The 25,265-nt window shown below is 48.0% G+C and overlaps 10 protein-coding genes across 10 annotated transcripts; 5 read left to right on the forward strand and 5 right to left on the reverse strand.

The window, feature by feature from the left end:
- Positions 1-549: 549 nt before the first annotated feature.
- Positions 550-3,018, reverse strand: EDB93DRAFT_1078419 (STE/STE20/PAKA protein kinase; the record flags this gene model as incomplete). Its single annotated transcript, XM_041445386.1, has 6 exons — positions 550-633; positions 695-879; positions 939-1,091; positions 1,141-1,520; positions 1,566-2,071; positions 2,122-3,018. The coding sequence occupies 6 exons, from the start codon at positions 3,016-3,018 to the stop codon at positions 550-552; spliced, it is 2,205 nt and encodes a 734-aa protein (XP_041311510.1).
- Positions 3,019-3,417: 399 nt separating this feature from the next.
- On the forward strand, positions 3,418-5,211 carry EDB93DRAFT_1335158 (uncharacterized protein; the record flags this gene model as incomplete). The annotated part of the gene is made up of 5 exons (XM_041455304.1): positions 3,418-3,909; positions 4,314-4,403; positions 4,437-4,572; positions 4,936-4,958; positions 5,057-5,211. The coding sequence occupies exons 1-5, from the start codon at positions 3,513-3,515 to the stop codon at positions 5,209-5,211; spliced, it is 801 nt and encodes a 266-aa protein (XP_041311511.1). The 5' UTR covers positions 3,418-3,512.
- A 632-nt stretch (positions 5,212-5,843) lies between these two features.
- EDB93DRAFT_1319309 (uncharacterized protein) lies at positions 5,844-8,112 on the forward strand. The gene is made up of 5 exons (XM_041454877.1): positions 5,844-5,909; positions 5,973-6,458; positions 6,512-6,763; positions 6,827-7,109; positions 7,165-8,112. The coding sequence occupies exons 2-5, from the start codon at positions 6,177-6,179 to the stop codon at positions 8,010-8,012; spliced, it is 1,665 nt and encodes a 554-aa protein (XP_041311512.1). The 5' UTR covers positions 5,844-5,909; positions 5,973-6,176; the 3' UTR covers positions 8,013-8,112.
- On the forward strand, positions 8,070-10,827 carry EDB93DRAFT_1124564 (pseudouridine synthase). The gene is made up of 10 exons (XM_041448684.1): positions 8,070-8,288; positions 8,335-8,759; positions 8,911-9,004; positions 9,064-9,216; positions 9,267-9,298; positions 9,350-9,695; positions 9,745-9,822; positions 9,923-9,988; positions 10,038-10,273; positions 10,325-10,827. Exons 1-10 carry the CDS (start codon positions 8,244-8,246, stop codon positions 10,569-10,571), a joined length of 1,722 nt encoding a protein of 573 aa, XP_041311513.1. The 5' UTR covers positions 8,070-8,243; the 3' UTR covers positions 10,572-10,827.
- A 326-nt stretch (positions 10,828-11,153) lies between these two features.
- EDB93DRAFT_1124570 (HRDC-like protein) lies at positions 11,154-12,106 on the reverse strand. Its single transcript, XM_041448685.1, has 5 exons — positions 11,999-12,106; positions 11,870-11,951; positions 11,744-11,821; positions 11,591-11,689; positions 11,154-11,534 (listed from the first exon to the last, which is right to left on the reverse strand). Exons 1-5 carry the CDS (start codon positions 12,066-12,068, stop codon positions 11,459-11,461), a joined length of 405 nt encoding a protein of 134 aa, XP_041311514.1. The 5' UTR covers positions 12,069-12,106; the 3' UTR covers positions 11,154-11,458.
- Positions 12,107-12,150: 44 nt separating this feature from the next.
- Positions 12,151-15,401, reverse strand: EDB93DRAFT_1124574 (uncharacterized protein). The gene is made up of 5 exons (XM_041448686.1): positions 15,266-15,401; positions 14,838-15,168; positions 14,553-14,696; positions 13,106-14,501; positions 12,151-13,044 (listed from the first exon to the last, which is right to left on the reverse strand). Exons 1-5 carry the CDS (start codon positions 15,273-15,275, stop codon positions 12,364-12,366), a joined length of 2,562 nt encoding a protein of 853 aa, XP_041311515.1. The 5' UTR covers positions 15,276-15,401; the 3' UTR covers positions 12,151-12,363.
- A 1,415-nt stretch (positions 15,402-16,816) lies between these two features.
- On the reverse strand, positions 16,817-18,963 carry EDB93DRAFT_1124579 (transmembrane amino acid transporter protein-domain-containing protein). Its single transcript, XM_041448687.1, has 11 exons — positions 18,703-18,963; positions 18,625-18,671; positions 18,577-18,581; positions 18,285-18,496; positions 18,032-18,237; positions 17,821-17,966; positions 17,640-17,774; positions 17,281-17,584; positions 17,150-17,220; positions 17,004-17,092; positions 16,817-16,952 (listed from the first exon to the last, which is right to left on the reverse strand). The coding sequence occupies exons 1-11, from the start codon at positions 18,795-18,797 to the stop codon at positions 16,898-16,900; spliced, it is 1,365 nt and encodes a 454-aa protein (XP_041311516.1). The 5' UTR covers positions 18,798-18,963; the 3' UTR covers positions 16,817-16,897.
- A 76-nt stretch (positions 18,964-19,039) lies between these two features.
- On the reverse strand, positions 19,040-21,295 carry EDB93DRAFT_1220932 (uncharacterized protein). Its single transcript, XM_041451145.1, has 3 exons — positions 20,973-21,295; positions 20,460-20,922; positions 19,040-20,408 (listed from the first exon to the last, which is right to left on the reverse strand). The coding sequence occupies exons 1-3, from the start codon at positions 21,184-21,186 to the stop codon at positions 19,223-19,225; spliced, it is 1,863 nt and encodes a 620-aa protein (XP_041311517.1). The 5' UTR covers positions 21,187-21,295; the 3' UTR covers positions 19,040-19,222.
- A 259-nt stretch (positions 21,296-21,554) lies between these two features.
- EDB93DRAFT_1124583 (uncharacterized protein) lies at positions 21,555-22,526 on the forward strand. Its single transcript, XM_041448688.1, has 2 exons — positions 21,555-22,053; positions 22,105-22,526. Exons 1-2 carry the CDS (start codon positions 21,752-21,754, stop codon positions 22,181-22,183), a joined length of 381 nt encoding a protein of 126 aa, XP_041311518.1. The 5' UTR covers positions 21,555-21,751; the 3' UTR covers positions 22,184-22,526.
- EDB93DRAFT_1304579 (methylenetetrahydrofolate reductase-domain-containing protein) lies at positions 22,383-24,921 on the forward strand (the record flags this gene model as incomplete). The annotated part of the gene is made up of 8 exons (XM_041454730.1): positions 22,383-22,801; positions 22,864-22,934; positions 22,988-23,120; positions 23,178-23,816; positions 23,869-24,045; positions 24,098-24,364; positions 24,424-24,642; positions 24,691-24,921. Exons 1-8 carry the CDS (start codon positions 22,715-22,717, stop codon positions 24,919-24,921), a joined length of 1,824 nt encoding a protein of 607 aa, XP_041311519.1. The 5' UTR covers positions 22,383-22,714.
- Positions 24,922-25,265: the final 344 nt, after the last annotated feature.

Here is a 25,265-nt window from a genome sequence, read left to right on the forward strand (position 1 = left end):
CCCTAATCATTCCCATTCTATACATCAATCAATCGTGCATACACGATAGACAAAACGATGTCAGATTACATCAATCAAACAACACACGCACAAAAAGAAGAAAATGGGAAAACTCCAACATGGGCGAGCGCAAGAGAAATCCAGTCGTCATAGTGTGTGGTGGGGGTAATCACGGGGGGTAAAACAAACAAACGAGGGAGATAAAGAGAACATCACAAAAAGAAACAAGAAAAAGATGTAAAAAAAGATAAAATTCTTCGACGCGTAATTGTAAAGAAACGCGCGCATTTTCGTCTACAAGTATAGATGAATGGGATGAATGATTTGATACGACATGATTGTTGTATGATATTTGGAACACGAGATGACGGTGGATGCATGTATTACAAAACTCGGTATACGGATTTGGTATCAGCGAGCACGTTACAGTGGGCGGGTAGATGCAAGAGGTAAATGGTTCGGCATGGAGCAACAAGAAGCTTAAAGTTCAGGTGTGGAGCGTGGTTACCGTTATGGGCCAGGACAGGAATGGGATGGGAAACGAGCAGATCACTTGTTCTTAGCGATCTCCCGCGCAGCTTTGATAAGCGGTGAAAGCGTGCGGAGCGGTTCGCACTGTTTAAAGAATGGATGCTTCAAGTAAAAAAACAACATGAGGTCCAATTTACAAGTAACTGAAACCGAGGCGACACACCTGCAACAACTCACTCGCCGTAGGCCGTTTCTCAGCGTCCACTTCCAACGTCTTTGCAAGATAATCACTAAATACTGACGAAAGTGCCTCGGGGTTCGCAATCGTAGGCGTTCCGTTCGTAGCGATCAAATAGAGCGCTTTAAGTGGGTTTTGGTTGAGATATGGGGGTTCGCCTTCTATCATTTCTACATAGATAGATATCTTCGGTAAAGCACAAAACGAATAAAAGAAGAAAAATACATACCGATGGCCATGATCCCCAAACTCCAGATATCAACCTTGGGTCCGTACTCTTTCCTCGTCACCACCTCCGGAGCCATCCAATAAGGCGTGCCTACCATCGTCGTGCGCTTTGAGCTCGCAGGATCTGAAATCTGTGCGCAGAACCCAAAGTCCGCTGCAAGGCACGTCAAAACGACACGTCCACACGCAAGAAAGCTACCCACTGAGTTTAATATCCCCTCCAAGGCTCAACAACACGTTATCACTCTTGATATCCCTATGAATAACGCCATGGCGATGGAGATGCTCCAACCCCTGGCACGTCTCCCTACTCACAGCAGCAATCTGGCCCTCTGTCATTAAGTTCGCAGTAACAACATCTGTCAAGCTCCCGCCCTCCATATACTCCATCACAACCCAAAGATCGTTCTTGTGCAAAAACGAGTCGATGTAGTTTACGATGTTCGGGTGTCGAGAAGCGCGCATGACGAGGATCTCGTTGATGATGAGGTCTTTCTTGGGTTGTTTATCCAGGTCCATTTGCTTGATCGCGACTGATAAATTGGTGCCAACTTGGTATGCTGTGTACACGCCTCCAGAGGCACTGCAAAGAGCTCAGTAAAGGAAAGAAAAAGACAGTACCACTCACCCTTGCCCGATCTTGACGAGGTTTCGGTATAGCTTAGTCGGATCCGCATCGGTGCATATCTGCTGCAGCCGCTTAATGATATCATCTTCCTTGTCACCGCCGCCCTTTTTCTCTCTGCGACGCGGGGTAGCGATGCCAGCTTGCTTTGCGAGGGTTGGGGGTTGTGGGGGTTGTGGTGCGGGCTTGGGCTGGTCACGATCCCTTTCACGTTCTCTTTCACGGTCACGGTCACGGTCACGATCCCGGTCGCGGTCTCTTTGGCCTTTGGTGCTGAGATCAGTCTGACTGGTGCCGATGCTGGGGGATCGGACCCGGGTCATGGTTGTGTTGGCACGTCCCAGGTCCTGGGATTTAGATGATTTGGGGGGAGCTCGTTGGGATGTGCTGCGGTCGAGTGCTGCTGCTGGAAGGGCGGGTGCTGGGCGGATGGGGGTCGTGGCGGGTGATGGGGCATAGGGAATGGAAGGGGAGGGAACGGGCTTTTTGGGTGGTTGAGGGGCGTTGCGCTAGAAGGACACAGGATTAGGTGAGCGGAGATAAAGAAAGTGGGGCATACTGGGTTAACGAAACCTTCGTTGGCACTTGTGGATTGCTCAACGCCTACGGCACCCATCTTGTCCCATACGTCGCCTCTTCCTTCTTGATAGAACTTTACGATTTCCATAACTGCCTGGGGGTTCTTTTCTTGTTCGCTCCTGCTGATACCAGATTCTTGGAGTAGCTGCTGCCATTCCTTTGGGAGACCTGTGAACTCGCCTGTAGAAGAGTTAAAACCAACGTGTGTGAGGTGAACAGGATCGTAAGGAGTGCTGATTTCTGGACGCTTTGAAGGAGCAAGGAAGTCGAACATGCCGCCTAGCATGCCACCCTTTTTGAGCTTTACGGTAGTGGCACTACGACTGCGAGTACCGGAATTTGTGCTTGTGATTGCGGGTAGATCGGGTAGGATGTCGACTGGCTCTGAAGTGTATGGAGTATCTGTGATTGGTACTGATAAACGACGTGTTGCGATGGGGCTACTGCTTGTGAAGATATCGTTCAGAGTTGCGGTGTTTGCTCTACTTGGACGAGTAGGAGGAGCAGGAGACATTTGTTGTTTTATTGGAGCTGCAGCGAAAGGATCTGGAGCTGAAAGGCTATGTTTCCTTCCTCTTGACTGTGCTTTGTGAAGACTATTCCTAACTTTTGGCGAAGAGGGATCGATTGGTGTTTTACTGCGGGTTGATGGTGGTTGTGGTGCAGAGCGAGAAGGAGTTAATGAAGGCAAAGAACTTGTTGAATAAGGATCTTTGTAACTGTAAGTAGCCGCTTGAGCTACTGTAGCAGCAGCTAGAGCTGGGTCCGCTAGTAGATCCGTGTATTCTTGAACGCTCTCTCTTGAAGGACGATGATATTCTATTGTGATTTTACTTTGACGGCGTGTTGAAGATGGCGTGTGTCGATGGACACTCATCGCGGCTGCTGGTAACCGTTGCTGCTTTGATGGTTGGCAACCTAGCGAGTGTGAATAATTTTGGCGTCCCTGCGAATGACGATCAAGACAACCAAAATTTAAATCGCCAATGTCGATCAAGTCGATGTCTTCGAGCAGTTTGTTGGATCTAACAAGTCTTTGCTCGATGCAAGGAACGCCCTACTCGACTTTTGATGACAAAGCTTTCTCAGGTAACACGTGAGTGACAAGCCAGCAAATGAAAAATTTCGGTGAAAGCAGACCGATTTACGGATACAGTGACCCCTGGTGTCCCTCCTCGGGGTCCTTTTCAGCCTAATAGGGGTGCCTATTACCTCCGATTGTAACGGGCATTCATCCCGCCGGTACTGCCTAAACAGGACAAAAACTGTTTACGTGGCGAAAACTCAAAGATCTCAGGTCCTGAACTCTGCACACGAAATTTTAAAGGGGCTTTCAACTCCCAACTCCATTATCCGGATCCATGACCTGCCATGACCTGCCGCACTGCCAGCGGAGAGTGCGATGTAAAAACTGACGGCGACCCAAACCCTCATTTCAAGCGTCCTGAAATCGACCAAGCAATACACATAGACCAAAAAAAGATCGTGGAAGACTGTATGGAAGAGAAAGGTGAAAGAAAAGAACTTCCAGAGCTGCGCGGTCGTGATAGGGGTCGTCCTCCCATATTGAAGAAAAAGAAAAGCTCGTACGACTTGCGCGACATCTTTCAAACTCAAGAGGCGGCTTCATCTGCCTCTTCCGAATCGTCGCCAGTCACGAGCAACATTTCATCGCCGGTCATCCCATCACCAGACATGAACAAAGTCATTTCACCAGCTGAAATTATCACCGCACCTGTTCAGCAGCAGCAGACGACTCCACCCAACCGTAAGTCTTCTTCTGATACAAACGTTCCATTACTAATGTCGAAAGACGATTCACGACCTCACGACAAAACCGCGCCCGAGGTCAAAGTATAAGATGCATCTACTAAGATGTTTCACCTTAGCAAAACTTTAACCGGACGCTACTCAATCGAAATATCTCATCAAACACGGGTCCAGACCCAGGCCACTGACATCACGTTCATGTTCATCTTTTTATTTTGTGCATATCATCATGATCTTCTCACACACATACCTTCCAAACACAGCTCCCATTGTAGCCACAATCTCACATCTCACGCACTGATTCAATGTGGAATTGAACATCGTTATGCTGTTAATCGCACTCCGTCAGACGTTTCAGTGCAGGATCTAACACAAAATTAAAAATGATTCGATGCGCAACAGGCAGCCAGATCAGGGGTTTAAGATATTTCCGGGCGATTTTCGTGCAGCATACTGCTCAGAGTTGCGAGCGGCAAAGAAGGAAAGGACCGCGTGAGTCGCTAGGTTAATCAAGTTTTAAATCAGGCGAAACAGGCGAAAATGACCCACTTGTTCTAACTAATTTCAAACTCCACCTTCCCGTCTGGACTTCTACACCCTTAGTCTATGACAGATTAGATCAACCTCGTCGACCGTACTGGGACTCGCCGGATATCTTCCAGTGAGATATTCAACTTCGTACTTCGGAGTCGACACCCCAAATTTAACCTCATCCGTAGCGCCAGGTCTGTCCCTTTTGTAACCAACCAAATCTATTTCCGACTCACTCCAATCAGTTTCCGGATCAATCACATAAATATACACCCCAAATTTAAGTAGGACCGCCCTCATCCGTAGTGCCAAGTCTGTCAATGATTGGACGAAAAAATGAGCTCGCAGTTTACAATACCGGAGACATAGCAAGGTCCATGACTCGTGAACATTATCATCGTTAAAGAGCCTCCAGAGGCGCTTCACGCGGTTCTAAATCAGATTTTACGCTGTAAATCCCTGCATGCTGGCCCCATTACCGTGATGTCCGAAGTGATATAGTGCGACTGCGAGCTGGTCAGCTAGGGGAAGTTATCATTCTGGGAGTTATTAGTAAACACATGATCAGATGCAAGTTTAGTCTAGTTGAGATTACGCTGCATCTTATCTCGCAGAAAGTGCTAATGTCATCACTAAACGACTGACGTTCGTCGAGGACCAGGGCATCGTCCGAGAAGATGTCGATACTAACCCAGTCGTTCTCATGGGGTACAAGAGTGATGTTGGAATCAATAGACAAGCGTTTGCAGTAGAGGTCTGGCGAAAGTGAGAATGATGCAAGGAGTGCAGACATCAGAATGCGTGATCGGGGCGGACTCGGGTATTGTTTTTGTCGATTCGATTATACGGAATTCAAGTTGAGATAGAAACTGGAATGACTGCAAATGAGGGGAATTATCATTAGGCATGCAAGTAGAGGTTAAGGCATATATGTTTCCCGTCTATTCGATTAAACGCGATTGAGATGTAGATGAAAATGGCTTAAAATAAGATGGTTCGACAGACTGAGGCGTAGTAACGGAGTGGCCACGTTGGTGTCATTAGCGTATGGAGAATTAAAGGAGCTATCATCATCCTTGGAAACGGCGGGCATGTGCTTATTCTCGTTGCTGAGGATTTGTGCAGCTTTGTGGGCGGCGGGAACCAGCGTGATCGTTGAAAAGCAGACAGACTCGGAGTACTAAGTATACAACGAGGCCAGCAGAAACCTTCTCTTCTTTGGACCGGACCTGTCGACGACAACCTGTTTAAAGCAAGAGACTGAAAGGAAACCAATGATAACAACGCTCATGGTGGAGGAGATCGTGGTAATTGGGTGACATAAAGATTGCAAAGTGATGTGTTATTGACAATTGTGTATTATTATAACAGTCACGTGTTCATAAAATCAACAGGGCTTATGTAGAACGTCACGACAACTCGCTTAGTGAAGCTCATGGGATCACATTCTGAGCTAACAAAGACAAGGCATGTCCCCACATTAACATTTATCCAGTGAATTTCACAGCGTACTTACTGTATTGCAAAAAGCTCGCACCTTGAATAGTGATGATTGTGTTCAGCATACCCGGCCAACCCAGTTGACGTACACTGCGATGGATCCGAACTTGAGTGGTTCCATGGCCATACTCATGGTCTGATAGTTTTGCACACGGACCATCTAAATTCCCCGCTGTCAATAAAACGTCCGCCACATGTCCCGTTTCATTCCAGACTTTCATTTTCAGTACCAAGATGGTGTCTTCTCCTCTCTTCCTAGGCTTTGACTTGTCCACTCAACAGCTAAAGGCAATCGTGATCGCGGAGGATACCTCCATCGTGCATGAGAGCGCCGTGCATTTCGATCGCGACCTTCCCGCTTATGGCACAACGAATGGTGCAGTCAATGGCCCAGATGAAGGTGAGGTTACGAGCCCCGTGCTCATGTGGCTCGAAGCTATCGATCTCGTCATGCGGCGCGTCAAAAATGCTGGTGTTGACGTCAGTGCTATTGCTAGTATATCTGGTGCTGGACAAGTGCGTTTATACAGTTTTAGTGTGAGGTGAAGCTGATTCATATGTGAATCAAGCAACACGGTTCGGTGTACTGGTCCAAGGGGGCCGAGAAGGCCCTTGCTGCGATGGATCCCAAACGTTCTCTGGCTGACCTGGGCCATCTCGCACCCTGTGCATTTGCATTGCCCAATGCACCCATCTGGCAGGACTCTTCGACAACCAAGGACTGCCGTGACCTTGAGGCTGCTGTCGGTGGTCCCCATGTACTTGCAGATCTTACGGGAAGCAGAGCCTATGAGCGGTTCACAGGACCCCAAATTGCCCGGGTGCGTAGTGCATACTTTATTACCAGTGACCAATGATTGAGCATCAATTCTTGCTCTACGAAGATCCGTCGCCTCAAACCCGCCGCCTACCGTGACTCTGCACGTATATCTCTTGTCTCGTCGTTCATCCCTTCACTGTTCCTTGGGCATATCGCTCCGATCGAGGTCTCTGATGCGAGCGGGATGAACCTAATGAATGTACTCACATGTAAGTGGGATGATGCACTCCTTAAAGCATGCGGCGGTCCCGAACTACGCGCTAAAATTGGCCCTGAGCCTGTCGTCGGTGGCACCATTCTTGGACGCATCTCCAAGTGGTGGGTTGAGCGCTGGGGATTCAACCCAGGTCCGCATTTCACTCTTCGTTGGATGGCAATAGTGCTCATCTGTAGTATCTGTAGATTGCATAATTGCACCGTTCACAGGTGATAACCCTGCAACCGTCGTTTCCATTTCAGCACCAGGTGATGCAATCCTGTCTCTAGGCACGAGCACAACACTTCTGTTGAGCATTCCTCCTGCCAACTCGCCTCCCGCCCGTTTTACTACATCGCACCTCCTCTCGCACCCTACAACTCTCGATGCGCAGATTGCGATGCTTTGCTACAAGAATGGTGCTCTTGCGCGAGAGCAGATCCGCGACCGCTGTGCTGGCGCAGACTGGGTAAGGTACAACGATATCGTGGAGCAATCACCGCATGGTAACTCTGGGTTCATGGGATTCTACTTTCCCCTCCCCGAGATCATTCCTCCAGGAGTCCAGGGCGAATTCATGTTCCAGTGCAAAGATGCTGAAGAACCACAACTAGTGCATGGACTGCAGCCAGATGCCCCACAGCATGCACGCGCAATCCTCGAGAGCCAATTCCTCAGCATCAAATCTCGCATTGCTGCTATTCTTCCAGCGCATTCACCCCCACTGCAGCGGCTGATCATCACTGGTGGTTCATCGGCAAACCAGACGATCCGGCAACTTGCCGCTGACGTGTTTGGGATGCATGTTTACGTTGCAGAGAGCAAAGAGGCTGCGGGGACGGGAGGCGCAATGCTTGCGAAGTTTGCGTGGTGGAAGGCACAAGTTGGGGGCCCGAGTGGGAGCTTCGAGGGGATGACAATGGAAATGGGTCAGGTGGAGAGGATGAAAATGGTTGCAACTCCGAAAGGTGAGGTGACCAAGGTGTATGATGGTCTCGTGGATAATTATAGGCGATGCGAGGAGCGGGTGGTACACCTATATGGGCAAGCGTGACGCAAGCCTTTCGCGGATTTACATCTACACATGTACAGAGCATCATTAGACCATACTATATCCTCACATTGTTATCAGTAAATATATTGATTTTTATTAGAATGGACGACCAGGCCAGCTGCAGCCTTCCCTCGTCTTATAAAAGTCTGTTTTTTGGGTTTCATGCACACATGTTCCAAGTAACTTTGCGATCACCATAATCGGCATCTTCTGAAATTCGAACTCGATTATATGTGGAGACTTTTTCAGTACACCCTTCATCGGGCACCACAACTGGTATGTTCACCGGTCTATTGTCTGGCTGATCTTACATCAAAAATAGACATTGTGTAGGAGGAACATATACGTCATGTATGACCTGCAGGGCTCAGAGCAGCCACATTCTCCCCCTGCCAAACGACCAGTCACCGAAATGCAAGCAGGGAGCTCAGAGTCCTTCAAACGCATGAGGATTGAACACGAGGAGCCCGAGAAGACATTACATTCAACCGAGCATGAAGGTCCTTCCGATACTCCTGCCGCTGATACGAAGCAAGGAAAGCCGCGCGATGCAGCGGGCTGGGCGAAGTCCAGGCGGGGAAAAGCCAAAGATACGAAGAACAAGGGACGCAGACGTGGGACGCGTAATCAAGATAAAGATGGCGAAAAAGAGGGTGACGAGCAGGGCCCTAGAGCCCCGCGCCTGCCTAAGAGACAGAGCGCATTGCTTATTGGGTTCTGCGGGACGGGATGCAATGGAATGCAAATGTACGCTCAATTTTGGATTTTCTCTTTCGTCTGCAGATTTTTGGCAGTTTCTTTTCCTGTCCTCTATCTCCGCCTACTAGGCAAAATATTTATATTTTTTTCCTGTCCTCCTGCTATCCCTGGACTGCTGAACATGCGTGTGTAATGACAGACAACCCGACGTGCGGACGATTGAAGGTGTCCTGTTCGACGCACTCGTGCGTGCCGGAGCAGTCTCGTCGGACAATGCGGACGACCCCGTAAAGGTATGACACTTGCATGGCGCATGTCATGATGTGTTGTTCAGAGCCATTCATATCTCCAGGTAAATCTAGGGCGGGCTGCTCGCACTGATGCGGGAGTCCACGCAGCTGGCAACCTGGTATCTATGAAACTGATCACCGCGATTCCTGGGGTGGAAGACTGGGTGGCACGTGTAAACGAAGAACTCCCACAAGAGATTCGTGTTTGGGGCTCCGTATGCATTCTCTCCTTTTCAAGGAAGGAATTAACTTTGAAGTGGTTCAGGTCCGCGTGCAAAATTCATTCAATGCTCGCATGTGGGTTCACGAGTGTCATTTCACATCGTTCATTTACAAGCTTTCTTTCAGGTCTTGCGACAGCCGCAAGTATACATACTTCTTTCCGTCGTATCTCCTTATACCTCCAAAGCCGGAGTCAGGATTTCAGCGTGCATATGAAAAGCATGCACAGTCCATGCAGGGCGTGGTCCCTCTAGATGCTTCCGCTCACTGCTTCTGGAGTGCACCTGACTCTCATTCTTCCACTCCTATGGATGACCTCCTACGCAAGCGCTCATGGAGGATAAGTTCAGACCAGGTAGAGCTCATCCGTCAGACTGCAAATAAGTTCGAAGGAACACATAACTTCCACAACTTTACTATTGGACGCGAGTTCGGAGATCGCAGTAATCAGCGGCATATGTGGAAAATTGAGGTAGGCTGGTGAGATTGTAGTTTGTCAACCTCACACAACATCTCGACAGATTTCTGATCCTGCGGTCTACGGAGACACTGAGTGGATAAGTGTCCTCTTCCACGGGCAGAGCTTTATGTTGCATCAGGTAAGTTCGTTTTCACTGATAACGTCCCTCTTATTCACTTTATTTAGATCGTAAGGGTTTGTACTTTGGTAACAGTGACACGATGACAAATTGGTCGCAGCGTAAAATGATGTCTGCCCTTATCTTGTCTTGTAGAACAGGTACACCAAGTCAAGTCATTGACGAGGTTAGCTTTCATATTACCTGATGCAACTACTGTCTAACTTTTCTTGCAGTTATACGGGCCGCGCGTGGTCATGATTCCAAAGATGCCTGCTCTTGGTCTCCTACTGGAGTATCCGATATTTGACTCATATAACAAGAAAGTTACTTCGAACAATGAGAAGCTCGAGCCTTCTCATCCAGATTACCGACCCGAAATTGATTTCGAAAAACATCGAGAATCTATCGATGCATTTAAACAGACCTTTATTTATGATAACATGCGGTCCATTGAGGACCGCGACGGGGTGTGGGTACCTCTGATCGTGTTCATTGCCACTTAACTAATGAAAAGAAACAGTTTTGATGCGTGGGTGCGCTCAATCGACTCGTATGGAGGTGATGATCTGCTGTATTTGAACCCGAAAGGTATCATTCCTGCGGCTGCCGTTATAAAGAAGGGAGAGAAGAGAGAGAATTCATTCAAGGAGAAGAGAAAGTTTGACCTGACGAGTTTCCCTGATAAACAAGGTGTCCCGACCCTAGAAGACGAGGAGGAGACAGAGAGCAAACTCAATAAATCCCGCCTGGAGGACATGGAAGGCTAACTAGGGCTGCGAGTTCAATAATTTGGTCTAGTCGCCTCATTAGGACATAAGCCAGGAAATGTCTTTTTTGACGATCGATTGGATTGGGCAACACTTCCAGAATCGTATACTTTGCGGATGAGCATGTAACCTGACACCAAAGTGTCCAAATAGATCAATGGGTGTGCCCTGTCTCAGACTCCTTAGTAGCATTCCAAATTCCGTAGAGAATGATGAAACAAACTAACTGGCGACGATCCGCTACACAACGTCTCAGTTCCTATTTCACGACAAAGTTGTTTCCGATAGAGGTCTAAGAGGTGTTGCAACCTGAAGTCATTGGATGCATGGATACTCATCATTGCCACTGTAATTCAGCGGTTCGAAATATTGAAGATAAATTATCTTCACGCTCAATCACCCATGTTCTGCGATTGCATCCTTGGTGACAGTGCTTAAGACGACAAATTAATTAGCACTGACCATTATTTCTTTTAGGGCTCAGTCCACAGAGCACTTTCAGTTGGCTAAAGCAAGACTTGCGTTGAATATTTTTTTGGCGTCGGGGAGTCGAGTTCACGTACTTAGCACTTAAACTCACTAGTGAACAGAGACATACGCGTTATCAAATTGTCGACGTTGTTCTAGGCTTCTTATTTTTGTTACAAGACAGGCATTTGCATGATTAAAATGCTGGAGCAGTTTACAATGGTTCCCGTAGTACTCGTACCTAGATAACGCACAAAGGGCAGTAGTGATGTGCTTTGCTTAGTCCCCACGACGTGAAACACACAAATCGAGGCTGGACGTGCATGCATTTTGAAGGTGTCGAAGTACCGGAGCAAGTCGACGATGAGAAGTCAGGAAAGCAGCGGACCACCGATGAACGTCGGACAACATGGCAACATTCAGGACTGGTACTTCCTCATCAACTGTATCTCGTCGAGTAATGCCTGCAATCTGTCATCCTCGATCTTTACTAAACTGTACAAGCACGTTCAATATCTCGATGTAAACAAACAAAAGATCTCGTGCATTACCTTGGGATGACGCTCTTTGCCTCCTCAGCATCGACGGGACACAGATTGGCAATTTGAGCAGTTTCGAATTGTGTCAATGCGGGTTCGCGTCGAAGGGTTCTAAGGTGAAGTCAGTTGTGCGAGCATAGGGCATCAATAATAACTGAAACTGACTCTCGCACCGCGCTAGCAGAATCGGTGGTGTTGAATTTCGCAAATGTCTTCACGTATTCAAGGGTCTTGTTATAAACACTGGTTAGAGGTAAGGAACCAAACGACGAGAAGAACCAGAAGTCATACGCAGTGTCTGGTGCATCCTTGTCCCTATTTTCCAGCAGATACTTGACCTCGGATATCAGTAAGCAACCGGCATTGTTGAACTCTATCAAGTAAGTTGAGTAACGTTATCACAAGCAAAAGAAGACATACCTGCTCCGAGCTTAAGTGCAGAAGCATCTTCATCCTCCAGTTGAGGCCTGTGCCGTAGTCGGGTGGTCATGTTTATCCACTGGGTGCCAGTTCAGACAGTTGTTTGGCAAAGACCTCCGAAAATAATACTCGCAAGCAGACACAAATAATACTCATGGGCAAAAAGGACTTGTATTATATGTTTACACATTTTTGTAATATATCTAGTGAAAACAACTTCCGATTCCCTGTGTGCGAATACATGCAACAATAGCAACGACATGCAGACTTAGCTAGCGCAGAACAATAGACACAACATGGGGCGGCATCACTGAAAGCGCGTTAGGTCGACTTCGAGCCGGGTAAAGATTGAGCTCACCTAAATCCTAAGTCGAAAGAGCAACAGGAGGAGTTTTCGGCACGTTTGAACTAGAATCATTATCTTCCACTGATACCATCGCCATTTTTTCAACCAAAATGGCATTGGCAACAGCCTCGCCGCGCAGCTTCTCGATCTTGTCCTTGTCCTGTGAGCCCCCTGGTGAACTACGGCTTTGAGCCCCCCCGGGTTTCCAAACACCCTTTGGGTTGAATAACTCTACATTTCCTTTTGGCGGCGGCCTTTCGAATCCCCCGTCTGTGTCCTCAAGTCGGGTATTAGAAGGAGTGCCTATCACACTAGATTGCGCGTTGGAATGATGGGCGAGTGTATTTCCGTGTGAAGTGCTATTGCCCGGCATGAGAATGGATCGAGTCGATGAAAGGTTCGTCCAGACACCTGCAACAGCCGGTATGCGCTTCTCAGGCGTTGGGGACATAGACGACAGGGGAGGGAAATCTGTGGGCTGGAGTGAGACAGATGGATTTTGAAGGCCGCGCTGGGAATTGTTCCTAGCGGGAGACATAGTTCGGGAATTTATCGAGTGATCATGATGCCGAGGATGAGTGGCATGGAGTGTAGGTTGGGGTTTCAAGCCGACGGCCCAATCAGGTCTTGCTGGTAAAGGATGTTGAGATGAGGTTGATGTGAATGTCCTTCGTGAAGAGGATGAGGTCGTTGAAGATGACTACAGCGGGGGAAATAGGTCAACAACAGAGTGAAGGGCGGAGCTATGTAATATAACTTACGGCTGTTGATGATGCTTCGTCACCTGCTGATATCCTGCCACAAGCGCTGGTGTTTGAGTTGCCAGAGGGTCTTCTACTAACCGATGAGCTCAAGCGTGGGCCCACCACCTCACCACCACCAGGACGGCTGCCCACATTGTTCACACCAAAGCCGCCCATACCCACTCCTGGACCATAACTCCAAGCGCTGCGCGCCGGAGGAGCTCCACGAGGCTTGGGACCCATCGAAGGTGAGTGAGTCAAGTCACCAGGATAAGACCGATTCGAGGGTATGGCGTCGTTGCTCCCAGCGCTATTCATGTATCCATTGCCCGGATAGTGAGCATGATTCTGAGCAGCAGGAGGTGATGTTTGTACATGTGAAACGTGAGGGGGCTGGGGAAAGTAGCCAGGCATGGACATGGGGTATGGTCCATAAGGCGGTACAGGAGGCGTAAATGTAGAATACTGGGATGCCGGTGGCGCGACCGACGGAGGAGAAGGTTGCTGCGCCGTATGTTGCATGGGAGGATGAGGAAGTGATTGTTGCTGCTGAGCGGGTGACCATGCGTACGGTACGTAAACGCCTGGATGCGCGGCATGTTGTGGAGAGGGATACGCCTCCATTGTCCCATGCGCCGCTGAGTTGTCTGGCACATGCATTGGAGCTTGCGGGTGAGGGTACGGGTAAGGGGCGTAGTAAGGATAACCAGGAATATAGTTTGAGGCAGGTGGTGGCTGAGGGTATGCGTACATATAAGGATTGACATAGCCAGGTTGTACAGGAGGTTGGGCTCCATCGTACGGGGGAGCCGCCGGGGAGGGTTCATACAGAGTAGGGTATTTGAAAGACGATGGTGAGGGCGCTCTTGACCCTCGGGAGCTACTTGAACCACAGACATTAAATACAGGGGCGCTCGATCGCAGGCTTCGCGTAGACCCGTTTGAACGCTTGCTGTCCTTTTTATCGCGGGCAGGTCCAGACCACTCGCTCTCCGTAGTAGGGGAACTGACAGATTCAACATCAATGTCGCCGGTGCTACTGGTCTCCCCGGCGCTCGTTACAGAACCGGAAGTAAGGCTGATCGTCGACGAGCTAGCGTTTAAATCCTTCTCCTTGCATTTCTCTCTCTCCTCGAAATCCATAAAGATGCGTGAACGTGCTTCGTTATACGCGGCCTCACGTTCTGCGATCGTCTTATGTTTCTTGCTACTGCCAGTAGCATTACTTCGACCACCCTGGCTTCCAGATTCAGATGGCTCTACATCGGAAAGCTCAGGGTCTTCTCCAGCAATTGAACCAGCCTGCGAGTGTGGTTTCGACCGACCACGGTCAGTAGTAGATCGCCGCATAATCTTGATAGTTGGATGAGTTGAAGGCTGAGCAGGAACGAGGACCGCTATGCGACGGGTGGGGCTGTATTTGACTAGCATGAGATACGGCACTATTACGTAGAAATGTACAAACATTTTACTGTCCGCTGAAAGAAGAACGCTAATCGTCTTCGTTACAGGGTCAGTCTCTGGCAACAGTTTATAGTAGGCAGAGCATCTGTGCACCAAAAGGCGCTGATATGATGTAGCAGGCATCAGATCAAGCCGAGGCCTAAAGCTGAAGGCAGTCAGCGCATCAAAGTTAATTCAACATCAAAAAGAGCCGTAAAAACAACTGCGCCGCATGAGCACACGCGGCGCTATGTCGCACATCGCGACGCAACAACCCCATGCACAGCGAACAGACAAGAAGATGCACCTTCGGTCATTGATTAAACTCTCCATCTGCTCCCCGAGCTTCAGGACATATATCCTATCTTTACTTTTGAGGGCTTCAATAATCTGAGGATCGACGTCAGCAAGGAGGCTGCTAGCGCCCTCCAACTCTGCAAAAGTGTCAGAATCAGAGCGCGACGGCGACTGGACATTTGCTGGTTCGGTAAGAGGAGGTGATGTTGAAGTCATGCTTGGTGCGAGACTCGACTCTAGCTGAGAACTGGAAGATGTGTGGGACAATGAAGGAGATGGTGATGAAGAGCAGGATATATAGGGAGTAAAAGATGCGGAGAAGGAAGGGGTTGATAGCGGCTCTGTATAGCAAAATACAGCAACGAATGCAATTATCATGGTCAGCATTCAGAAACTCATTCACAGATTACTTGAAAGGGATCTGGAGAGGCGACTCACGAAACGACATGGAGAGACTTTGAACGGTAAATGGTTTGTCGGCGTTGTACACTGAAATTAAGGACCTGTCTAAAGATAAGGTCAGGACAAGAAAATTGAAGCCATTTGGTGGTCTAGGGAAGCGTAGGCGTTCAGGATGAAAGTCTAGCGGGCCCCAAAATCCCAAGCCCAATCCACCTCTTCCCACGACCCTTCTCCACACAGCATGTTGCATGTAGTGTACGACGAGTTTCGAATTTTCCGACATTCACAAGGCGAGGTCACAATACACCCAGAGGTCCTCAGATTTACCAGTGTGAACTACCGTAAAATTACAAGGCTGTCAATGAACGCTAATTTATCGTGAATTCGAACGACTGTATGTGAATTTGAGTGAATTTCGGTGAATTACTCCCACTTTGTCCAATCAGAAGGATCAGGTAGAGACTGGGACGAGCCTTTGACTGCAGTCTTCTTGCTGGGTGCACAAGCAGGCTGCAAAGCTTGTTTAGCGCTGGAACCAAGTAGTTCACGTAGAAAAGGCAAACGCAATTCGATACCGCTAGATCCAGCAAGCACAAATGAGTCTTTCTCCACTGTCTCGAACTCTGCGGGAAGGCTGTGATCACTGTTCAACCAGTCTGCGCCGTCATCAAATTCATCCTCCGAATTTGAGTTTGAGAGTAACGCGGGAGTGTGTGGTTCTGGTGGAGGAGGTTTCGACCAGCGGCAGGCAGATCCTCACCAGAGCGCTTGCCAAGGATCCTGGCTTCTATGTCACGCCACCTGACCAATAATTTGTACGGCGTTTGAGATTTCTGTTGTAATTGAGGTATACAGTTAATATTATATAGGAAAAATAAAGTAAACCACAGACCTTAGGATTGGCAAAGCTATGCGCGGAGACAAATTTACTTACCTATCTTTCCCAAGTGTCGAACTGGACTTTCGACTTTGTTGTGGTGATGGTCGTTGGCCCAGCTTTCAACACTATCTCCTGGAGAACCTATCTCGGCCCTGAACGTAATCATCATTCCAGTTGTTTACTTTTTCTTCCCCGAAACTGGCGGCCGGTCTTTGGAAGGTAAGCTTTACATGGTCTTCTGTTCGGGACTGACTTCTGGCTAATTTTATCCTGGAAGACCTTAACGTTGTGTTTGCGTTGGCGTACATAACTGGTAAAGATCCTGTCAAGGTCTCGCTTCGGAAAGATGTCCCGCTTGTTGGATCGCAAGAGGTGGACGAGATTCTTGGAGTTAGCACAGGCGTTCAACATCACCCTCCGGGAAGGCACCCCACGCCATCCTCTTCACCGAAAAAAGTCAGAACACAGGCGTAGTAGGTGCGACGATCGCTGAATCGAGGTCTAGCAGTGAGCTGCTGATGATTCAAGCGTATCGGGGCTTTGAGCTTGACTTGTGAAATCGTGTGGTCGCAAATTGAACAAGCTAGGCTAGGAGGAAAGCATATACTTGCAGAAGAAATATTCGTCAGGATTGGACCAAGGTCCAAGTAGTCAGCGCTTCAGCATGACTTGTAATATGATGCTGCATTGATGCACACTAGCGTAAGTTTACGGGCACGTGATCAGTGATTGCAAATTATAATTCTGCTAAAATGTACATGTACGTATATTTTTTGAAGGACATCCCGTCAGTGGGAAGAAATTTCTAAGGGATTAAAAATTCGATAGATATTGTAACCCAAACTGTTGAAACGATTTAAAATCCCGAAGCAGTAGATGCACAATGTTACGTACCAGAACACAAATACACAGCACCCGTATCCTGCTAAAGCAAGGGCAGCTTTGTTGAGCACTCTGCTTACACTGGGATCGTCTCGAGAGATCTGAAACACATGGTCCTTAGCGACAGCTCCGAGAAGCATCGGAGGTCAGAGACTCACCTTCCAGAAGAGGAGGCCGGGAAGAATAAACGAAATGGTAGTGGATCCAATGGCGCCAACAAAAGAGAGCACTGTATGGCAAATTTTGAAATTAGAACGGTCATTTCCTCGACACCGGCCAAAAAACATACCCATTTCAAGGTTATCAACGAAGTACGCGATAAGGAAACCGACACCGGTAATAGCAGCGGTCAGCAGTGTATGTTTGAAAAGGGACGTGTCGGCAACGGCATGATCCTCATCGACAATTTCATCGTCATTATTACTATTGGAAACCTTGATAGGGGCTCCTACATCAAAAATCTTGTCCAAGCAATTCCTACAAGGCTGTACTTGCAGTGGATACGAGAACATGATGAGCACGACGATAGCCAGCTGTCCAATAGCAATAAATAACGATGTCGAGGGATACATGGCGATGATATTAGCGCCAACCTTGATGAAGACTGTCAGTATATACATGATGCACGAGCAGAAAAAAATCATTCACATTAGAACCAAAGGTTAAATAGCCAAAGAGAGCGATGACCTCATATATCATGATGGCAGTACCAATAGAAGTCCCAATAACAATATTCATGTGCTGCTGCGAGTTCGTCTTCAGTTCGTTGAAGATGGGGAATAACTGGAAAAACTATTTAGTTAATCGTCATAGCAGAGAAAATCCATACATTCTGGGCACACGTGAACGCAAAAACTTGCACAGGGAACGTCGAGATGAAGGTCGGCGTGAAGTGGATGAGATGGATATCGCCAGCTGGAGCTGTACCTTCTAAAGGATTGAAGTAGCATCTAATGACAATAGCCAAGAGGTATACTGGGTTGCGTGCACGCAGATTTAATCATCCGTCTCAATGCATGATACTGCGGATTTGAGCTCACCGACAGAGAATAGGACAACGTAACTTGCGTATCTAAGGCTATCCAGACGACGAAAGAAAGCAAGAGGGACGAGAATGAACATAATGATTGTAATCCAATTCCGACCTGACAAGGCCCACGCAGGCGGATTAGTGTCCGGTGAAGTCAAATCATGGTATAACGATTCCACAACATTGGGCATGAGCGACTTGATGATGATGAGATAGCTGAATATCATTAGCATTACCAAATAAATGAGTTGAAGAACGCTCACCTGGTAGATACTCCGAAACACTTGATGGCTATCGCAGCATCGAAGAACATGGCAGCTTGCGGAAACGTAAGCTGTGCAACTGCAAAGAAAGAGCTGCTTCTATGCGGGGCGTGTCTAGCCGATAAGGAGAGGAGGTATAAACCGAAGGCGCCAGCACAACCAGAGAATACACATGTGAGGATTCCTGGTATGATACCAGAAGACGCCATAGCCTGATAACATCAAATGAACCTATGAAGACTCCCTGCATGTCTGTGTAATCTTACCAAAGGGAAGGTGAGCATGCCTGCACAGAAACTAGTCAATTCCAAGAAACTACACATTGGACGAAAGCACTCACCGCTGCCAATAATTGTATTTGAGAGGTTGCTCACAGAACTCAGCATACTTGCATGACCTTCCTTCTGTCGTACTGAACGGAGCAGCTTCCCCTGCAAGAAGGGTACTACTCTCGCTGTCACCTGCGCTCGCGCCAGCCGCGGTTGTGAGCACTGCTCCATATTTCTGCACCATCTCGTATAAATCTAAGTCTAGGTCTAAGGACTCGAAAGTTGAGCTATCAGCAGGAGTCAAGTATCCGCTGAGAATGGGGTGGGATAACACAGTGTCGGCTGGTCTGCACGGAGCTGAACTAAGTACTGGTCAGTGATAACGAGTATGTAGACAAGCCAAGCCAGCGTGTGAGAGAACGATAAACAAAGGCAACCCCTTTACTCACGTGGCCACAATGGAAATCGACCTTTCCCATATAATTCTGTTTTGCACTGCCTAGTGCCGCATGTTTATTTTATTGGGTGCGCGGATTTACTTGTAATACTAATCGATTCAGAGATTCATAAGGAGGTATATCATGACCACTACAGAGTCCGAAAAAAAGCGAAACCATATCAAAGCTTTGAAAAACAACGATAACACGATGCAAATCCAAACAAAAGTCATCAATACCGAATACGACTATGACTGCTTCCCAAGCGACCCGTCTGTCGTTCCTTCTGACGTGCCTGCATCCGCTGGTGTCGTAAATTCGTCATAATCTGCTTCCCCGTGGGGGACAACTCAGAGGATGATGCAGGCGAGGGTTTTTCCTGCAAGTAAGGTGGACGGAAGCCAAAGGGTCGCAGGGGTGTCTTCGGTTGGGGAAGCTGAAATACCATATCGTTCTCCTTATCTCGCGAAGGCATTTGAGCGGATGAAGAAGCCTCGACTAGAGATCGACCCTTTGTAAGATATGACACACTTGCGAAAGCATCAAGTGGCAAGCTGCTGCGTGCAAGGATGGGGAGTTGGCTATTGTCATCGAGATCAATCATTTTAGAGTGCTGAGATGAGCGCGGACGAGAGGATGTAGGGATTAAAAAGGCTGCGTCTCCGCTGACGACGCTAGCGAAGCCCGGATATCTAACATCCCCATTTGATTTCTCTCCGAAAGCAGGTCTGGAAGAAGTGCCTTCAGCCTTAATGCCTGGTAAATGTTGCAAATCATCCTGCAACCACGGGCTGGGATTCGACTTGGATCGTGAGGGTATCTTTGTAGAAGCACGTGGACCGCGAGGACCTCGACCGCTTTGTCCACTGCTACTACTCCGGCCAGTATGGTTGATAATGACGGGTTCAGACTCTGAGTGTACGATGTGATGCGGCCACTCCTCGTCTAGAGGAGGCGCAGCTTGCATAGATTGTGAAGAGGGAAATACGAGCTGTGAATTAATTTCGGCATGGGTGGATTCAGGTAATTGAGTATCGCTGAGAGGGGATTGAACGTCGCTGGATGCCAGATCCAACATGATATGTGAGGGGTGAGTGACTTTTCGTGTCGGCAGCTTCGAGGGGCGTTCTTCAGATATCCTTTTCCTGTCAGCGAGAAACCCAAATATCTGCGATGCACGTTGGTGAGAAATTGGATTTCCATAAGGTGAATTGACTTGGACACGGCGCGTAATTTCAGTGGAGGCACTGAGCTCCACATCAAGCGAGGAGAACGTGGGTTGATTTGGTGCAGAGGTATCGCATTCAGTAGAGAGTGTGGTGCTGTGGAGAGCGTGATTGAAGTGGGAGGGCATGAAAAGGGGATCGCGAGGTGTTTTAAGTTCGGGGGAAGATGTACAAGAATTATCATTAGTTTCGCTGGCAGATCTTCAGAAAGTGAAATATGAAGAAAATGAAAATGACGCTTACCATAGGACACTCTCAGCCCATTCAATGTCACTGTTGTCCCAGAGCTCAGGGCCAGATGGATTGGTCAATAGCTGTCGAAAGGTTGAGCCAGTGCGACGTCTTCGCAGAAGTCCCCCGTCTCGTGCGACTGGTGGGGTATTGGAGAATACATGAGAGTCTAGACATCCATTCTCATCATAAGCATTGAGCAAACTAGCAACGGATGGGTCCTGGCGAAGACGAAGAAGACGGTTCTGATCGCGGGGGGTGATAGGTACGCTTTTAGAGCGACGTCGTGGAGAGTCGTTTAAATTTCGTCTCGGAGTTGCAAGACTGTCCATGGGAGGGTATGCATTTGGGAACTCGGTGCGGCTGTGGACTGTGCGACCGTGTACAGTTACTGTGTAAGAACTGCGTTTAGAAAAGCTACCAAGGGTTGCCGTAGATGCAGCAGGCTCCGGAAGAACATTGTCAATGGGATGAGCTACGGAATAGATAAGTATTGGAGAGAGATATTGGTCGTAATTTACTCACGGAGAGGTGGAAGTGATGCATAATTCGAACCTGATTCGGCAGGAAACCGTGCAGAAGAGGATCGCAAAAGTCGGCTTACTGCTGCCTCGGCGTCATCCTCTCGTGTCGGCTGCAGGTGCTTGGGTATCGAGCGCAGGGAATCATCATGATGCGCCAATTCTCGTCTCTTTGACTTCTTGTTCCCAATTGAAAATATTTTCTTGAAAAAACCCATGCTAGTTATAAGCTTCGTTCCTTGAGTAAGTTACCCGGTTTATGGATGTGGTTTAAAGAGCATAAAAGATCGTAATGGATGGAAGGAAAAACCAAACCTGATGATCTGCAATCTCAACTACAACCAAATAACTCACAACAACACACGTCTTTTAGGCACGTGATATTGATTTTTATCTTACTAGTATGAGCGTAAATGCATTAATTATTCACTGCATTGCAAGCTCCCTTCCGCTCGTGCTTGTAATAGAGCTGGTAAAAGTGTGGTACATCCCTGTATATATATTCGATTATTCAAAGTTAATAGTAAGTCAGGCAATACTAATACAAGTCCTGCACTCGAGAACTACCCCCAACGTCGGCATCACTATTTCCTCTTGACAATATCTGTGAATACCTCTGATTAGCGGTTATAACACGCATGTTGATTCACTCCGGATCCACGATACCAACGTTGTTTCTGGCTCTCTCTCACTTAGATGCTTCACGTGACATGGGCGTTCGACAGTTGAAGTGGGAACCTTAAAACCACTGATAATCCGAGTCTGTGCCGTTCAACTTGTACGATGCCGACGGCGCTACTGATCGTGGGCAGCAATGTCCGCGACTTTTGTATGCTAGAGCGAAATTTCTTGACACATATCAAACTCGTCCTATTGTTATTGCTCATGTTTGCCTCGGCGTTGCTTGGAATCCGTCTCCCTGGACCTCCTGGCACGAGAGAATCTGAGAGCTTGGGGTCTTTTGGTTTACCCCTCGCGATTCTTCAGTTCATCGCTGCCCTGCTTACAATCGCTGCAGCGTTCTGGGAGTACCGCATAGGTCTAGATGACCTGATGAAAGTCAGGGCCTTTTTTGCTGTAAACAGGTAAGTCTGCAGCTCCCCAGACTTTATCATGCTGATAACAGTCGCTCGCAGACTACACTATATCATTATGGCAGCTGTCACGTTCATTATCCTGGCCACCTGTATGGTATATGCAGCCAAGAGCGGTTAGCATTTGCCAATCAGGGTGTGGCAACTCTTCCATGACTCCGTGCATCTTCTCATGCCCCTTCTATCATGGGCCATTCCTCGTGAGAAGGAATTGAATTTCACGAGAGTATGTGACCCATGGCATCATTCCCGCGATATCATCCTTCAAAATTATTCCCTTCTCGAAGCAGATAACAAACAGGTGTTGTATAAGAATTGTCTCACTTTGTTGTTTTTGGATTGGTCGATTTAGACACATCCGAGTCTCAATGAAAGATTCGGTGCATCCTGATACCTCTCACGCTCTTGTACACTATATTCAGCTGTATTCGATACATCATTTCGAACTCTGATGATCAGACTATGTGTGAGACTGTACTTCGTTGACCCGAGCCCAGCGGCACCTTAGCCAGCACAACTCGCTCGATTACGTGATGATCGCAGAGGTCTAAGAGAAATCCACGCTCCCGGCAATCCATAAGTGTCCTTAAAGTATCCCAGACCTTGCTCTTAACGTTATCCATCGTAGTCTCCTCCTTTCCTTCCTTCACTAATGAGAATCAGCAAAAAGATCGAGCAGTCCAACAAAGAGGGCAGAATATGGTGGTCATTCGAATATTTTCCGCCCCGAACAGCCCAGGTGCGACCCCATCGCAGTCATCCCATGCGCAGTTATCTGAATAATCTGATATATGTTCATAGGGTCTCCAAAACTTGCTTGATCGTATAAAGCGCATGACCGCATTGGGCCCAGAATTCATTGATATTACATGGTATTAAAGCGTTTACTTATATGATGAGAAACCACTTTACGCCCTTTGAATAGGAATGCTGGTGGTCGGACGTCTGATCTAACTGCACACATGGTGAAGACGTGTCAAGGCTCAGTTGGCATAGAAACATGCATGCACTTGACATGCACGAACATGCCTAAAGAGAAGGTCGACATTGCTCTCCAGGTGTGTATCCGCATGCGAACCGTTTGTTATACCACTTTAATTAAATATCTATTACAGGAAGCAAAGAAAGCCGGCTGTCGCAACGTCTTGGCCCTTCGTGGTGACCCACCTCAAGGGAAGGATGAGTGGGAGGCAGTCGAGGGTGGTTTCGTGCATGGTATTGACCTAGTCAAGCACATCCACAACGAGTATGAGGACTACTTCGATATCGCAGTCGCTGGATTCCCTCAGTTCCAGCTTCTTCCGCCCGCAGAACGCGACCTCGAGATGAAGTACCTCAAGGAGAAAATCGATGCAGGCGTTAACTTTATTTTCACACAGATGTTCTATGACGTCGATGTCTTCATCGATTGGGTGAAGGCAGTCAGAGCGGCTGGAATCACAATACCAATCGTTCCTGGTATTGCACCTATTCAAACGTGGAATGGCTTCTTAAAAGCAACATCTCTTGCGAACACCAAGATTCCGCAATTCTTCTTGGACGCTCTAGAACCCTATAAAAACGACGATGAGAAGGTTCGGGAGATTGGAACTAAGCTAGTGGCAGACATGTGCCGGAAGATTCTTGCTGCTGGTCTCGGCATTCAGGGTCTTCACTTTTATACCATGAACTTGGAGAAGGGAACGAAGATGTTGCTGGAGGAGCTAAATCTCACGCCTCGTGTAGAGACTATCAAGCCTTTGCCTTGGAGACAAGTATGTGGACACCACTCACCGCTCAATGCCTTATTCTCATGATTACTTTCAGTCGCTTACACCGAACCGACGCCAAGAAAACATCCGTCCCATCTTCTGGGCGAATCGGACCGATTCATACCTTTCGCGTACTGAAAACTGGGATGAATTCCCAAACGGTCGGTTTGGTGACTCGCGGAGTCCCGCGTATGGTGAGCTTGATGGATACGGAATCTGGCTCAAACAAACGGCGAGTAACATATAACACGAGCCGCCAATTCAGTTACTAACTTCTACTACAGAAGGAGGAGGCTCTGAAACTTTGGGGCGAGCCCAAGACATTCGCAGAAGTCGCATCGTTATTTAGCCAATTCTGTTTGGGTGGTCTCAAAGCTCTCCCATGGTCAAATCAAGCAGCATCTTCCGAAACCTCTGTCATCGCCTTGCAACTCGCCAAGATGAACGAACTTGGTTTCTTGACAATCAACTCTCAACCCGCCGTCAATGGTGCAAGGAGCGACGATTCACAGTTTGGTTGGGGTCCAAGTAATGGGTACGTCTACCAGAAGGTAAGCACCACTCTTGATACGCGAGCTCCCTTTTAATATCTGCGTCTGCCATCTGTTAGGCATATCTAGAGTTCTTTGTCGGCCCTCAACTACTAGAACTCCTGCTTGCCCATATCGAGCGTGATAGTAATATGACCTACTACGTCATCAACAAACAAGGTGACCTCAGGACGAACACCCACTCCGATGGACCCAACGCTGTCACATGGGGAGTTTTCCCCGGCAAGGAGATTGTCCAGCCGACAGTCGTCGAGGCACTGAGCTTCATGGCATGGAAGGCAAGTCATGTTTGACCTGGTACGATCATTCCTAATATTTCCCTGCAGGATGAAGCGTACGAGCTAGGCGTCAAGTGGGCCAACATCTATGAGGCAGGGACGCCATCACGCAAGCTCATGATAGAAATCTTTGAATCATCATACCTCGTAAACGTTGTCCACAACGATTTCAAGGATTCACAAGCCATCTTCGAGCCCTTCTTCAAGGCAGGTGCCGAGTACGCAGCCCAACACGTCAACGGCAATGGTTCTGCTGCACCCAAGGCACTTCCAAATTAGCCTCAAGAACAAGATCGATTTCGCATACCTCCCACCTTCCGCATTGCGGGTTCAACCCCCGTATGACATGCATATCCAGCATAACTAATATCTGACACTTAACCACACCACTGACATGAAAGTCCTCATCTCATCGCATCAACTGCCACAGCTTGTATATCAGCCACCTCTGCATCAACTGCATACTGCATCAACTGCACGCATCCTCTCGATATAGTTTCCATGAGACAAGGGATGTTTATTGTACAAGCCGTATACGAGCAACTAATAGTATTGTTTACATGATTACCCGTCATCGAATCTCATCACGTCTTGATAGACGTACACAAATCATAATTATAAGA

The sequence above is a fragment of the Suillus bovinus genome, assembly GCF_016758785.1.
Source record: "Suillus bovinus strain UH-Sbo-P2 chromosome Unknown EDB93scaffold_7, whole genome shotgun sequence".
NCBI classification, from domain to species: Eukaryota; Fungi; Basidiomycota; class Agaricomycetes; order Boletales; family Suillaceae; genus Suillus; species Suillus bovinus.